Here is a 16,022-nt window from a genome sequence, read left to right as displayed (position 1 = left end):
AAATATGTACCAGGGAGCTTGGGGGAGATAAAGAAAAACAAAATCTTAAAAAAAAAAGAAAGGAAGAAAAAAGCTGAGACAGGAACAATGAGGTGGAGACTAAACGACAGGCAATTGAACAAGAATGGACCATTGAAGAAAATACAGGACAAATCAAAAAATATCTGAAGACAAATGAAAATGAAAACATCCCAAACCAACGCTACAAGATGCAGCAAAAGCAGTACTAAGAGAGAAATTCATTGCAATACCAGGTTACATTAATAAACAAGAAAAATCCCAAAAAAGCAGTATGAATCTACACCTAATTGAATTAGAAAAAGAACAAAGCCCAAAGTCAGCAGAAGGAGAGAAATAATAAAAATCAGAGCAGAAATAAATGCTACTGAAACAAAAAAGGCAGTAGAAAGGATAAATGAAACAAAGAGCTGGTTCTTTGAGAAGATAAACAAAATTAACAAACTCCTAGCCAGACATACAAAGAAATAGAGAGAAAGCTCAGATAAATAAAATGAGAAGTGAAAGAGGAGAAAGAACTATGAATACCACAGAAATATAAAGGAGTATAAGAGAATACTATGAAAATCCATATGCTAACAAAATGGACAATCTACAGGAAATAGATAAATTCTTAGACTCTTACAACCTCCCAAAGCTGAATCAAGAAGAAATACATAATCTGAATAAACCAATCACAAGGAAAGAGACTGAAACAGTAATCAAAAGCATCTCCAAAAATAAAAGCCCAGGACCAGATGGCTTCCCTGGATAATTCTAACAGACTTTCAGAGAGGATTTAATACCTATCATTCTCAAACTACTCCAAAAAATTAGGGAAAATGGAAAGCTTCCTAACACACCTAACATGTTATCCTTCTATGAGGCCAACATCACTCTGATACCAAAGCCTGACAAGGATAGCACAAAAAAAGAAAACTACAGGCCAATATTGCTGATAAACATAGATGAAAAAAATCCTCAACAAAATATTGGCAACCCGAAAACAGAAATACATCAAAAAAATAATACATCATGATCAAGTAGGATATATTCCAGGGACACAGGGATGGTTCAACATCTGCAAATCAATCAATGTGATACACCACATTAACAAAATGAGGAATAAAAACCACATGATCATCTCAATAGACGCAGAGAAAGCATTTGACAAGATCCAACAGCCATTTATGATAAAAACTCTTAATAAAAGGGCACTAGAAGGAAATTACAACACAATAAAGGCCATATATGACAAACCCACAGCCAACATCATACCCAATGGGCAAAAACTGAACGGCATCCCTCTGAGAACAAGAACAAGACAAGGATTCCCACTCTCACCACTCTTATTCAACATAGTACTGGAGGTTTTGGCCAGAGCAATTAGGCAAGAGAAAGGAATAAGAGGAATCCAAATAGTGAGGGAAGAAGTGAAACTTTTCAGTGTTTGCAGATGACATGATCTTATTATAGAAAACCCTAAGGAATCAATTGGAAAACTATTAGAAATAATTAACAACTGCAGTAATGTTGCAGGGTACCAAATCAACTTACAAAAATCAGTTGCATTTCTATACTGTAGTAACAAACTTACAGAGAGAGAACTCAAGAATACAATTCATTTACAATCGCAACAAAAAGAATAAAATATCTAAGAATAAATTTAACCAAGGAGGTGAAAGACTGCTACAATGAAAATTATAAGACCTTATTGAAAGAAATAGATGATGACATAAAGAAATGGAAAGAGAGTCCATGCACATGGATTGGAAGAACAAACTTAGTAAAAATGTCCATACTACCCAAAGCAATCTACAGATTCAAGGCAATCCCAATCAGATTCCCAATGACATTCTTCACTGAAATAGAACAAAGGACACTAAAATTCATGTGGGGCAACCAAAGATCCCAAATTGCTAAAAGAATACTGAGAAAAAAGAACAAAGCTGGAGGCATTACAATCCCTGACTTCAAAAGGTACTATGAAGCCATAGTTATCAAAACAGCATGGTACTGGTACAAAAACAGGCACACTGATCAATGGAACAGAACTGAAAGCCCAGAAAGAAAACCACACATCTACGGACAGCTAATCTTTGACGAAGGTGCCAAGCGCATACTAATGGAGAAAAGACAGTCTCTTCAATGAATGGTGTTGGGAAAGCTGGACAGCCACATGCAAAAGAATGAAAGTAGACCATTATCTCACACTATACCCAAAAATTAACTCAAAATGGATCAAAGACTTGAAGATAAGTCCTGAAACCATAAAACTCCTGGAAGATAATATAGGTAGTACACTCTTTGACCTCGAACTTAAAAGGATCTTCTCAAATACCATGTCCTCTCAGACAAGGGAAATAAAAGAAAAAATAAACAAGTGGGACTTCATCAGACTAAAGAGCTTTTGCAAGGCAAGAGAATCTACGATCAAAACCAAAGGACAACCCACCAATTGGGAGAAAATATTTGCAAATCATATATCTAACAAGGGGTTAATCTTCATAAAATATAAGGAATTCACACAACTGAACAACAAAAAAACAAACAGCCAGATCAAAAAATGGGCAGAGGATATGAACAGACATTATTCCAAAGAAGATATCTAGAAGGCCAATAAACACAGGAAAAGATGTTCAACATCACTAATCATCAGGGAAAAGCAGATCAAAACTACACTAAGATACCACTATACCCCTGTTAAAATAGCTATAATCACTAAGAGTAAAAATAACAAATGTTGGAGAGAGCATGGAGAAAAGGGAACCCTCATACACAGCTGGTGAGAATGCAAACTGGTGCAGCCACAATGGAAAACACTATGGAGATGCCTCAAAATATTAAAAATAGAACTACCATATGGCTCAGCTATCCCAGTACTGGGCATCTACCCAAACAACTTGAAATCAACAATCCAAAGTAACACATGTACCCCTAGGTTCACTACAGCACTATTCACAACAGACGAGACATGGAAACAATACAAGTGCACATCGACTGATGATGGATAAAGAAGAGATATGATATATGTATACAATGGAATACTATTCAGCCATAAAAAAAGACAAAATCATCCCATTTGCAAGAACATGGATGGACCTGGAGGCTATTATCTTAAGTGAAATAAGCCAGACTAGAAAGACAACACTATACAATTTCGCTCATATGTGGAAGATAAACAAACATTGGGACAAAGAGAACAGTTCAGCAGTTACCAGGGGCATGGGGGTGTGGGGTGGGCACAGGGGGCAAAGAGAAGCACTTACTTGGTGATGGACAAGAAATAATGTACAACTGAAATTTCACCATGATGTAAACTATTATGCACTCAATAAAAAAAAACCATTTAAAAGTGCATTTTTAAAAATAAATTACTTCAGTCTCTAATAATAAAATAGAATATATCTAATCAATGAAATAACACCAAATTATACTCCTAAATGTGTGTGAAATATAATTGTGCATAAAATAATCGTTTTAAGCTCTCAGTACACATACACACAGACAAATTCAAACAGATGTCAGGTTTAATGAGATTGCTGACAAGACTGACAGAAAACTAATGCCAGCAGAAAAACTAAATTACTCATAATTTTTAAAAACTAATAACTTTATATTATGCATTCCTTACCAAAAAGAGATACATATAAATTCCTAAAGAGAAAATATTGACAGCTTAATTTTTGGGAAATTCTTCATAACGTAATCTTATATGATTTCACCGGCATTTACAAGTAGAATTAGCAACAAAAATTCTATTAATTTTACAACATGAGAATTCTCTAAACAAATCATCACAACTTAATACTGTGAAACTAAAAAGGACTTCATTATAATTCTGTGATAAGTACCCTTGCATTTCTCCAAATGGGAACTATTTCCCTTGCTAGTAAGATGAAAAATCTGCTACTTTAACCACATAAGAAGGTAAATTTCCCAGGGAGTTTGTACATAGCGTGCCCAGCAAAGAAAGGACTTTAAAGTCTCCATCATATGTTTAAAGGCTTCTGTATTTTTTAAGCGATTTTTCCCACAACATTTTATTTAGAAAAATTTCAAACCTCTAGAAAAGCTAAAAGGATGCTCCAATAAACCTTTTACTCTCCACCTGGATTCACCACTTGCTAAAATTAGCTTGCATTCTCTATTCATAATTTACTTTCTGTGCTATTTGAAAGTAAGCTACAAACATCACCATCCCTAAACACTTCAGAAGTATCTCCTATAAACAAGGACATTCTCCTACATAACATCATCATTATCACACCCAAGAAATTTAATATTGATTCTATATTATCTAAGATATAGTCTATATGTAATTTATCCAATTATCCTCAAAACATACTTTATGGTGTTTTTTAATGCATGGTCCAATCAAGGACCATGCAATGCATTAGTTGTCATATTTCTTTAGTCTTTCTTAATCTAGCGATCTTCGTATCTATTTTCTAATCTTCTTTGATAGCTACGTTTTTTAAGGGCCCTAGTAAGTCGTCTTATAGCAGCCACAATCTGGCTTTGTCTGATTGTTTACTCACAGGTAGATCCATCTAAACATTTTGGTAAGAAGTCAACATGGGTGATGGGTACTTACCATTGTGTCACATCAGGAGGCACCTGATGTCAGTCTACCCCATTACTGGCTTGACCACTTGGTTAAAGTGCTATTGCTGCTCCTTGTACTCCTAAGACATTAGTAGCTTCACATTTAATGGAGGCTATACTGTGCTTACATAGAATATGTAAAGAAAGGCTTGTAGTGACATTAGGAAACAAGCATGCTGAAAGTGACTACTCAGTCAGTAGTATTTGATTTTCTTTTACAAATGCAACACATCAATGATTTAAGACAAGGAATCATGTTCATCTGAAAGATAGAATTTTCAAATCAGAAGGATACGCATGTGTCACCCTCAGAAAATTAATATTCAGAAACCCAATCTTAATAATGGTTCAAATGTGTTACTACTGACTGATGTGTCAGGACCCACATTGGATGTTTTCCATATATAATGAAATTTAAAAAGTAAGGAGAAATTTTGTATAATGAAAGAATTTTTTTTTACTTTATAAAATAGTTATTTGACTTACAACCAGATTTAACAAGTGATACCCAATGAAGTGCAATGGGCAAAACACTAAAGTGGAGAGAGAAAAAAAAAGGAGCCCAGGGGCCGGCCCAGTGGCACAGCGGTTAAGTACACACATTCTGGTTTGGCGGCCTGGGGTTCGCCAGTTCGGATGACAGGTGTGGACAAGGCATGGCTTGGCAAGCCATGCTGTGGTATGTGTCCCACATATAAAGTAGAGGAAGATGGGCACGGATGTTAGCTCAGGGCCAGTCTTCCTCAGCAAAAAGAGGAGGACTGGCAGCAGTGAGCTCAGGGCTAATCTTCCTCAAAAAAAAAGGAGCCTTGGCCCTGACTCTATCATTAACTAGTTGCGTAATTTTGAACAAATCCTTTTAACTACTCTATGCCCCAGTTTTATCATCTGCAAAATTCAATCACCATCAATTCTCTCTATGATTGAAACCAACCAACTCAATGAGAATGGTCAGTTCATTCTGCCAAAGTCTAATGCTGATTTACAAGCCTAGAGATGAAAAATTTTGGTCACAAAGTCATAAAATGTTAGAACTAATCTCACGTAAACCCTTAGGAAAACTAAAAGGTTTAGAGGCCTAAAAGGAGATGTGAGCAGTCACAGGTCACACAGTAAGTCAGCAGCAGAACCAAAAGACGGCTGCCCAATTTGTCTTTGGCGAACAAAACCCTCTTACCTAGACGTGAGTTACCAGTAGCGCACACACCAGCTCACCTGTAGGCAAGAGCCAAAGCCCACGCACCGGCAGCACAGTACAGACTGTCCTGCACCTTGGCCTTCTGGTCATCACCACACGTTTTAGTAGGAAAGAGACCTGTGGTTGGACTTTGATACAGCAGCAATGTTGACTTGACTGAAATTGAAGACAAGAAAAAGAAGGAATTGTACAGCCATTCATTCTCCTTAGGTTTCCTCATCCTCATCCCACGTCCGATAATTTTGTTGTTTCTCAACTTAGCTGTAGTAGAAAACTTTATAAAGATGTAGAAACAATGTCACTTAAGTTACTCCAGATGAAGTGGGAATCCACCCTGCACGGAGGAGTCTCCCACTTTTGAGGAAAGGTCTCAGCTAATTAGAACTTTAAGCCTTTAGCATACCCTGGTTAATGCCAGTAAGAGCTGTAAGGCAACATCAGGTACAAAAGAAAAGATCAGCCAAAAAACCAAGCATATTTTCAACAAATCAGTTTAATAAGGAAACATAAAGCAAATGTACAACAAAGACTGGTACACATTCACTCAACCCAAAGCCAATTCAATTGGTGAACAGGCCAGAATCCTGTTTTTCACAGATGACTATTTTGTGCCTGGTCTTCAGAGGAATATATTCATGTTACATATTATATTGTACAGGTTAGGGATATGTTTAACATTTCAAAACTGAATCCCTTCCATATACGACATGAAAACAGCAAGTAAACTATTTTTGGAATGTTTCACTTAAATAAAAGATTAATGTTTTATGAACTTTTATAAAAGAGTAATAAAATAGAAAATTAAATACACTAAAACTACATTTCCTAAAAGCTATCTTATTCTTGTCTATACACAGATGAGTAATGTTTTTCCTAAAAATATACTAATCTAATCTGGATTGGCATGTGTCAACTACTTTTAGGACAGTTTTTCAAAGGTCCAAAGCAATCTGGTCCTTCACAGAGATTAAAGAATTAAATTTAACTTATTTTTCTTTTTCTCAGACTGAACTGACATTATCATTACCATTTCTTTCAGAATATGAGGGTATTTGCTATTTTTCCCAGAGTAAAGAATTGGTCCTCATAGTCTGAAGTAAACAATTGACATCTCTAAAAAGGTAGTTAAATCTCTTTAGCTGGTTATGGCTACAGAAATAATAAAAGGGCAACATATGAATAGAATATATACTAGAATCTTGACCAAAATAAGCTGAATTACAGTTTTACATGAGGTTGAAACAAACAAAAAAATCCTTATCTCAGGGGAGACAAATAAATCAAATTGTCTATTATTTTCCATAGTAGGCCAAGTAAATGGCACAAGAAGCAAACTGACAAAAAATTAATAGGTCTTTCCAACTTACAGTCTCATGAACAAAGAGAAGCCCTATACACACATATCTCAAAGCTGCTTACTCATATCGAAAACCAAAATTTGCCAGGCTGATCTTGGCAAAAACAAAACAAAACAAACAAACCAAAAATATCAGGGGCCTGATTTTAGTAACAGTAATCTGAGATTACTTTCTGTACCTCAATGAATGAGAAATGGATATAAAAGCTTCAGAACCACCTAGGAACCATGTATAGGTAAATGAGCAATGAATACTGCAAAATCTTTGTCTGTGTAAGCATTAATCAAGAATAGCCTCTGGTTCCAAATCTGGTGATGTTTATGAAGGCTAAAAGGACACAGAGGACACTGGTGATAGTTTTAAAATTATTCAGGGACAGATATGACTTGCTAGATTCCTTTTATAGTCCCCGTATCAATATGCAATTGGAATATATAGCTGCCAAGCACTGAAACTACCCCAACATCCAAATGAGGGACCAACATCATCACCTAATGTGCGCAATGTAACGAAGGCAGAGTAAATACTAGTCACAGCTACCTAAGGACATGTTTACCTCAGGTTTTGCTTACCAATTCTGTAATAATGATCCAATTTATCCCACAGAGTTTCATTATCAGGTCTTGGAAGATTAACGCTTTTAAGAGGTTCATAAACTGAGCCTAAAAGAAAGATGAAAATCCATCAAATTCAGTCATTTTCATCCAGATAAACAAAGAAAACCAAACAAATGAAGAAGTACTACTTAGCAAACTAATTTTCATTTTTATACGTAAACTATCATATTTCCCACTGGTCAAATTTTTGGTGGGGGAAGGAGAGAGCAGAAAGCACTCTTGTACTAAGTACAGAGGGTTCTAAGTGCTATGAGACACCCCTACCCTTACCCCCGGCAGTCAATCCAACTAACTCACGTGTACGCTGGTCCTTGCAAGTGAAATATCACTAGTACTCAGGTGGTAGTCACTAGCTCCATAATTTCAGTTCCCTTTGAAAAATATACCTAGTTACATGCCCTGCAATCCAGACCTTATTCCTTATGCTCATGCTTCATCAGGCAATTTTCTGTCAAACGATCATACCCCAAAAGTCTCAAGGAAAAAGATAATGCTGACATGTTCCAAAATCATCCACTTCACGAATATTCAGATGGTTTTCACACTGAAATTCTGCCAAGTCTCCAATTTCTCCTAGGTAGATAATACTCTTGCCTTATTATCTGGACTATAAGCAGAAAGATTTCTACTTCTCAGCCATGAAAACTACTCCAAGGTGTTAGCAGAGCACAGTGCTCCAAAGCTACAGAACACATACTAATCACGGTAATTTGCCACAAAATGGATACAGAAAATTGTTCACTTGACTAGTGCACTTCTCGACTGCGGACTGAAAAGAAGACATCTGAACCTTCAGCCATCAGACTAAGTACTGTCTCTCATTCTGGCTAAAAGCACCCAGAAATCATAAACATCTCAAGGTCACAATTAATCCACCTATGGATTCAGGTAATGCGTGTCATATAGTCTAACAACACAGCACAAGAGTGAACCTATAATTTACCTGGAGGGGAAATCATGTTGGCATGCTTTAAGCATCTGTTTTTAAAGAAAATTAAAGTATTTATGTTCGTAAAATTATGACCAGTATGGTAGTTTGAAGCCAAGGTATTAGGAATCCCTTTATGCTTAGGGAGATAAACATTACAAAGGAAGTAAGAAAAGGATCCACACATTCAGGCAATACTCCCATTATCTTCGGTTGGAAAGAGAGATGATTTGTGGATAAAAACAAGGAATACAAAATGACCTGCTCTGAGTGAAGAGATTTTTCTAAAAAAAGAGTCTTCACAATGACAACAATCAGAATGACCCCATGGTGAAGAATGGGGAGCCCTATCAACACAGACAGGAAAGCATGAGGACTCCCGTACAGGAGGCAGACGCCCAGCCACGCCCTCTGCCTCCATGCATCCACTCAGCTCTGGGTGGGTATGAGTATCTGGGCAGCCTGGCAGTTGGGAAGAACAGTATGGCCACGACTTGCACTTTAGGTATCAAGTACTGGGAGTTTACAAATTCTCAGTGAAGCTCATCTAATAATTAATAAAATAAAATCAGGTACAAATCTTCACAGTTTTTAAATTGTACATACATATATACAAAGATTAAAGTGAACACCTTTGCTGGTGTGGAAGGGTTGTAGATGAATAATATTTGTTTTTATTTAGAGCTCTATTAGTAGAGCTAACATTTTGCTTTCTATAAGAAAAATAAAATCACCAAAAGTTGCATATATACTTTCATTACAAGTAGGAAAACAATAATGTGCATACGGATAAAGATTGAAATAGAATATGCAAAACTGAAATCCATCTGCATTATAAGGGTGGGTGAATTTATTTTGCAAGATTGTTTTAATGACATTGTATCATGGTTTCCGGAGTGAAAAAGTATTTATTTTTCAAAGTGCTATTACATTAAGGTGATCCTCCCCTCCCAAAAAAGATTTAAATGATTCTGTCATCTGCTTCTCAATAAAAATCGCCAATGGAATGTCTTAGAAGCAACAATAAATAAACAAAAGGAAAACCAGACGTTTCAATAAAATAAATACCTACTTAGAGCTAAACAAGATGTTTAAAGCATAGGAGAAAAGCATAAAAGTAAAATCACCTAATTCACCAAGAATCAATATTTTCTTATACTTTCCTGTATCTTCAAAGAAAGCCCATGGTGAATTAAGAACAGCCTGGCTAGATCAACGGTAACATTTTAGTGATCACCATTGCACTGCTCCTGAAGTAACTGCATACAATTAAACAAGGATGTTCCACACAATTTATGGTGAACAGTACCACAAACCTGAAGTCAAAGGAAAAGTAATCGATGGCAACATTTTAAACAAGAATTGGACATCTGAAAAGCATCAATACAAATAAAAATGAGCAGGAGAAAGCAATCAATGGAGCATGATTTCCCAAAAACGGGGAAAAAGACGCAAAATGACAGAAAACTCTAATGTTTAGAGTTCAAAATGAAATGAATTTTTAAAATGTAAGTTTTTCCTTCTATGTTTTCCCCATTTGAATTACGCCTATATCCAAACATCACAAAGTAAAAGGAAACTTACCAGCTATCAAGTTTGTAAAATGAGTTTAAATATGTCAACCTTATACCTGTCAGTTCCCTTGGTATTAAAAAAAAACAATCTACATCTTCATTTCAGAACACATTATTGTCAAAGAGATACAGTGACAGAGAACAATACAAAAGAAGCAGTAGCAGAAGTTGCTACTTGAGAAGAAATATTACAGCTTTGGAGGAAAGGGCTATTTTCTATCAAGATTAAAGAAAGAGTTTCCGAAGACATTTCTATGAGACAGAAACAATATTAAAAAAGAGTATAAACTTGAGGAAGATGGGCACGGATGTTAGCTCAGGGCCAGTCTTCCTCAGCAAAAAGAGGAGGATTGGCAGTAGATGTTAGCTCAAGGCTAATCTTCCTCAAAAAAAAAGAAAGAGTATAAACTTAACAAAGGCATAAATTTTCTGAATTTTGCTCTATAAAACACCAAGAAGGTTTCTGAGTGTTATGGGGGGGGCTCTTAAGAAATAACAACAATGGTAATTCAAACACCAACTGTTAGAAGAATAAAAAAAAAGATCCAAGAGGAAATTCAAGGTAGAAAACTGATCAGCAAACCAAAACATCAATAGTCTATTATTTTGGCGTAGTACTTTTCATTACATGATTCAAAGCTCTTTAATACATATGAAAATGTTATTAATCAAGACTTCGATGATCCTGGAAGTAGTTTTATCATTTTTCCACGTATGATGATAGACTAAGATAAATACTATTATTTATTCATTCAATTAATACATACACTGGGTGCATAAGACTCTGGACCACACATCTAGGAGGTTACCAATGCCTACAGATTAGAAGGAAAAGTAGGGTTTTGAATAAGAGTAACACAAAGTAGAGTGGCAAGTTCCTTAAAAGACAAAGGACATGAAAATTCACTCCCCCTGTGGGGGTTGGAGAACAGGTAACTCATGCACTGCAATCTCTGAAAACAATAGTAATTTCAAAAAATGAGTGCCATTTAAATATGAAGATAACTGAAATCTAGGAGGACATGAAGTCATATACATATGTACATACATGCACACATACTTAATATCATAGTTGTAAAACTTATACACGTCTTATGAAACAAGATGCTACCTATTAAGATTTTTTTGAAGTGATACACATGAAAAGGTCTAGGTAAGAAAGTGTATCACCAACGGTAAGTTTTATTAAAGCACTGACCCAAGTATGCCCTTTCACAGGATAGAAATTTTATTATAAATCTAAATCCTTAAAAGTCCTATAGGATGTTCATTTTCTCATTCAATTAAAATAATTTATTTTCAGATTACAAGAAAAAAGACATGGGGCTGGTCTCATGGCCAAGTGGTTGAGTTCACACACTGCTTTAGCAGACCAGCGTTCGCCGATTCAGATCCTGGGCACAGACCTACACACCGCTCATCAAGCCATGCTATGGTGGCATTCCCACATAGAAGAACTAGAAAGACTTACAAGTAGGAGGTACAACTATGTACTGGGGCTTTGGGGAGGGGAAAAAAAAAAAGGGAAGATTGGCAGCAGATGTTAGCTCAGGGCCAATCTTCCTCACCAAAGGAAAAAAAAAAGGACAAAATTTCATCACCCTAAAACAGGCATCATTAACATTTTGGTACATTACTCTCAGGCATTTCTTTAGGCAGTATATATAAACATACATAAAATTTAGCACACAGGGAATTCTAACATACATGCTGGTTTTATCATAGACATTATTCTTTTTTTCCCTTACCTCACCTCCTGTCCTCTTCTGTCCTCATTCCCAGGTAACCGTATGTTTTTCCATGTTTATATAATCAAACACATATGCATAAATGAGGAGAGAGTCTGTCATTGCTTGTTTTATAAAAATGGCATCATGAAATAGACTCATCCTTGCAACTTGCTCCTCTCATTTAACAATACATACGGACAGCACTAAAGGCAATGGTTCTTTCTAATGGCTTCTATATATTGCAGGGTGTTGATACAGTATAACATATTCAGCTACTCCCCAACCAGTAGATACATAATTTGTTTCCTAGTTTTGCCATTATAAACAATACCACAAAACATCGTTACACATAGATACAGCCAGTAGTACACTACAGCCAGATGGTACCAGCTAGAGAGAGTCAACTGTGAAATTTCAGGAATTTGGGGAGCTGGTTATGAAACAGTCATAACTGAAAATTAAATTATGTAAATTTACAACTAAATAATTATTAAAAACAAGGATAATAAAGATTCAAAACATTGCTTCCTAATTTATTTTACTACAGGTTACTATTAAATATGCTCTTGAATTTATTTATATCTATATCTATACGTTGGAAATATCCTATAACAGCATGCTACAACACATCTCTTCCCAATTCTGCATTCAGCGACGTCACACAAAATTGAGCAGTTGTGACAAAAACATATGGTCTGCAAAGCCTAAAATATTTACTATCTGGCCTTTTGTAGAAAACGTCTGCCCACCTCTGCTCTAAATTCCCAGAAGCAGTATTGAATTAGACGATAAATGTACTTTTTACAAAATAAGGGGAAACGGCATTTTTTAAAAAGGCTAAAGCAACTCACATTCCTACCAGAAATGTAAGTGCTCCATTCTTTTAAGAGTTTTCCCCACCTGACAGGAGTCAGGCAGTATCCCATTTTTACTCACTTTTCACTTCCCATGCTGTTGGTGAGCTTGAGAACCTTTTCATACTGGTCATTTGGATTTGCCCTTCTGTGAACTGCCTACATCCTTTTGCCATTTGCTATTGCTTTCTTAGTGTTTTTGTCATCAGTTTCTAAGAGCTCTTTGTATATTTTGTTTGCTATTTAAGATTTCTATTTCAAATATTTTCCCAGGAGCTTTCATTAGTATACCAATGTTACAATATAAAAACTTTTAATAGTCAAATATATCTATCTTTCCTCACTTGGTTCACATTTTCCTTTCTGTTTAAAAAGGCAACCCCTCGATTACACATACAGTCACCTCAATTCTCTGCTAAGTTTTTTATTATGTAAAAAATAAATTTTCCCATTTAGGTATTTAATCCATTAGAAATTTGCTTTCTAAACTGCTTTTTTTTTTTTGACGAAGATTAGCCTTCAGCTAACTACTGCCAATCCTCCTCTTTTTGCTGAGGAAGACTGGCCTTGAGCTAACATCCATGCCCATCTTCCTCTACTTTATATGTGGGACGCCTACCACAGCATGGCTTTTGCCCAGAGGTGCCATGTCCGCACCTGGGATCTGAACCGGTAAATCCTGGGCAGCTGAGAAGCGGAACGTGCGAACTTAACTGCTGCACCACCAGGACGCCCCCTAAACTGCTTTTAAAGTAAGTAGTGATTTTCATACTTTTTAAAAGATCCAATTGGTCCCATCATCTTTTTTCTTTTTTTTTTTGGTGAGAAAGATTGGCCCTGAGCTAACATCTGTTGCCAATCTTCCTCTTCTTGCTTGAGGAAAATTGTTGTTGAGCTAACATCCATGCCGATCTTCCTCTATTTTCTATGTGAGACACTGTCACAGCATGGCTTGATGAGCAGTGTGGGTCCACACCCGGGATCTGAACCCACCAACTTCAGGCTGCTGAAGCAGGGTACTTGAACCTAAGCACTACACCAGCAGGCCAGCCCCTACCCTTTTTTTTTTTTTTTGGGTTACCAAGTATTGACAAGAAAGATCCATTTATCCTAAATTATAAGCATGGAACATCCAAAATTATGTGATTCAATAGACTATTTCCTCTTGAAATAATACAACAATTTTTAAAAGCTACATAAAAACTCTAGTATCTAATAATGTAGCATTTGGCCTACTTATATTTTCTCACAGATATAAATTTTATGCAAGATTTCAAACCTATCATGGACATATGACGTTTACAAATAGCTTAATCCTCAGTTTTATGTGTGGTTACACTAATGTCCCTAAAAATCCTCATTGCCTGGAGTAACACAGATTCATTTTCTTAGAAAAGTACTCTATGTAGCACTCAACACTGGATATTGACACAAAGTTAAAACATAAAGTAAACAGCATACTTTCATGTTTCTATGGGTCTTGGTTTCTAGAAGAAAAATACTTAAAATTTGTGAGAGTAGAATCCTAGCCCAAGGAAAGAATCACTCAGTATCCCCGCTGCGTTTACTAGCGGTTGCCTAACTGGGAATCGAGCAGGTTGAAGTCCAGCAGTTCTCACGACCACGACTTCAGAGCCTGCTCCTGCCTCAGCTCTCAGAGAGCAGCTGGTTTCACAGACGGGGCACATGTGAAGAGCTGTGATTTTCAGTCAGAAACCAGCCTCTGAAAGCCTGAGGAGTCCAGCTTTTGAAGGCTGAAGTCCAGCGGCTAATAAACGAAGAAGAGAGTATGGACAAGGAAGCAGTAAGAACCAAACTCCCTGAGCCAACATAGCCCACACAAGATTCTCCGGAACTAAGCAGAATCTGAAGACTTTGTATTGTGGAAAGTCAAACAGCCCCACAGTTTCACGAGGTGTGTATGTTCCTTGTACTCATATACGCATGCAGAGAAGGTGAGGCAGGCAGGAAGGGTGCCAACCAGGTAGGCATGGGAGAGCAAAGACACAGCCTTGTATATGAACATACAAAATATATGCAAACCACATCTGTGGTTTATCAGTATTAAAACATTAATTTTTGAGTTGCTAAGATAGCAAGTGTTTCCAGAATATAATCTATATGTTTATCCTACGTATCATCTAAATATGATACAATATATTTTCAAGCAACTTGGAATTTAAATTACATCATTAACGTCAGATAATAATTTCTTCATCTTAAAATTCCCTTTTATTCCTCCACCTATAAAAACTAGAACGACACTACTATAGAAGGGACAAGGTATTCCAATACATTCTCAACTTTGTATCCCTAATGCTGGCACCAAGAGGTTCTCAGTAAATATTTACTGAATTGAACTAGGTGATGCACATGACTGGGGGTAAGCCTTCTTGAATTCCCACAGGCAGACTTAATTGTCCGGTCTTCTGCAACCATACAGCACTTCGCAAATACCTCGATTACAGCTCTTGCTTATCACAACGCATTTTATCTTCACTATTTGATTTGTGTGTTATACTACACTGGAAGCTGACCAGTAACAGGGACCATATCTAATAATAGTAGACGGCAGTCAATGTTTGGTAGGAAGGAACGCAAAGAAAGAGAGAAGCTGACAAAAATAAATTTCAGGAACCTTCTGATAACCAGTTTTCAACTTGATTCTCACAGGCGATCTCCTGATCCTACCCCATCCACACCCTCTGTTTAACGATCAAGCGCCACTTCTTCAACTTTCACGATCAGACAAACTGAAAAACTTATCTTACTAACTTTAGAATGGATATAAGTTAACTTTTATAGTTAAAGATATACGCTATACATAACGCAGCACTTTGAGGATCTTCAAGATCATATCTCCTAACAAAAGAAAGAAAAAACACTTAAACCATGATTTTCTATACTGTTCAGTTCCACCATGCACAAAAATTTAAAACATTAAGGAATAAATGTGCCTCCAATGCAGGAACAAATAAATTATGACACCTCCACTCAGTGAAGTACTTTGAAACAGTTAAAGGAAGGAGGTAGATCTATTTGTAATATCACGAGAAACCAAAAAAAATAGTGTGAAAAAGTAATGTCATAAAACAAGGCATACAGTATACTATGTGTTGCAAAACTAAGTAAAAATAACTATGCATGTGTGATGTTTA

The 16,022-nt window shown here is 36.3% G+C and overlaps 1 protein-coding gene across 37 annotated transcripts in view; it reads right to left on the bottom strand.

Moving 5' to 3' along the window:
• The window catches only part of PHKB (phosphorylase kinase regulatory subunit beta), a 218,466-nt gene that overhangs the window by 185,733 nt on the left and 16,711 nt on the right, over nucleotides 1–16,022 (bottom strand). For all 37 annotated transcript variants that reach the window (XM_070613575.1, XM_070613562.1, XM_070613560.1 and 34 more), the window contains 2 exons: nucleotides 7,734–7,823; nucleotides 5,821–5,959 (listed from right to left, as the gene is read on the bottom strand). In XM_070613575.1, the coding sequence (XP_070469676.1) occupies nucleotides 5,821–5,959; nucleotides 7,734–7,823 (229 nt within the window). The remainder of the gene's footprint in view (nucleotides 1–5,820; nucleotides 5,960–7,733; nucleotides 7,824–16,022) is intronic.

The sequence above is a fragment of the Equus przewalskii genome, chromosome 3, assembly GCF_037783145.1.
Source record: "Equus przewalskii isolate Varuska chromosome 3, EquPr2, whole genome shotgun sequence".
Taxonomy (NCBI): domain Eukaryota; kingdom Metazoa; phylum Chordata; class Mammalia; order Perissodactyla; family Equidae; genus Equus; species Equus przewalskii.
The sequence above is the reverse complement of the archived record's forward strand: the minus strand, read 5'-3'. Positions and strand labels throughout refer to the sequence as shown.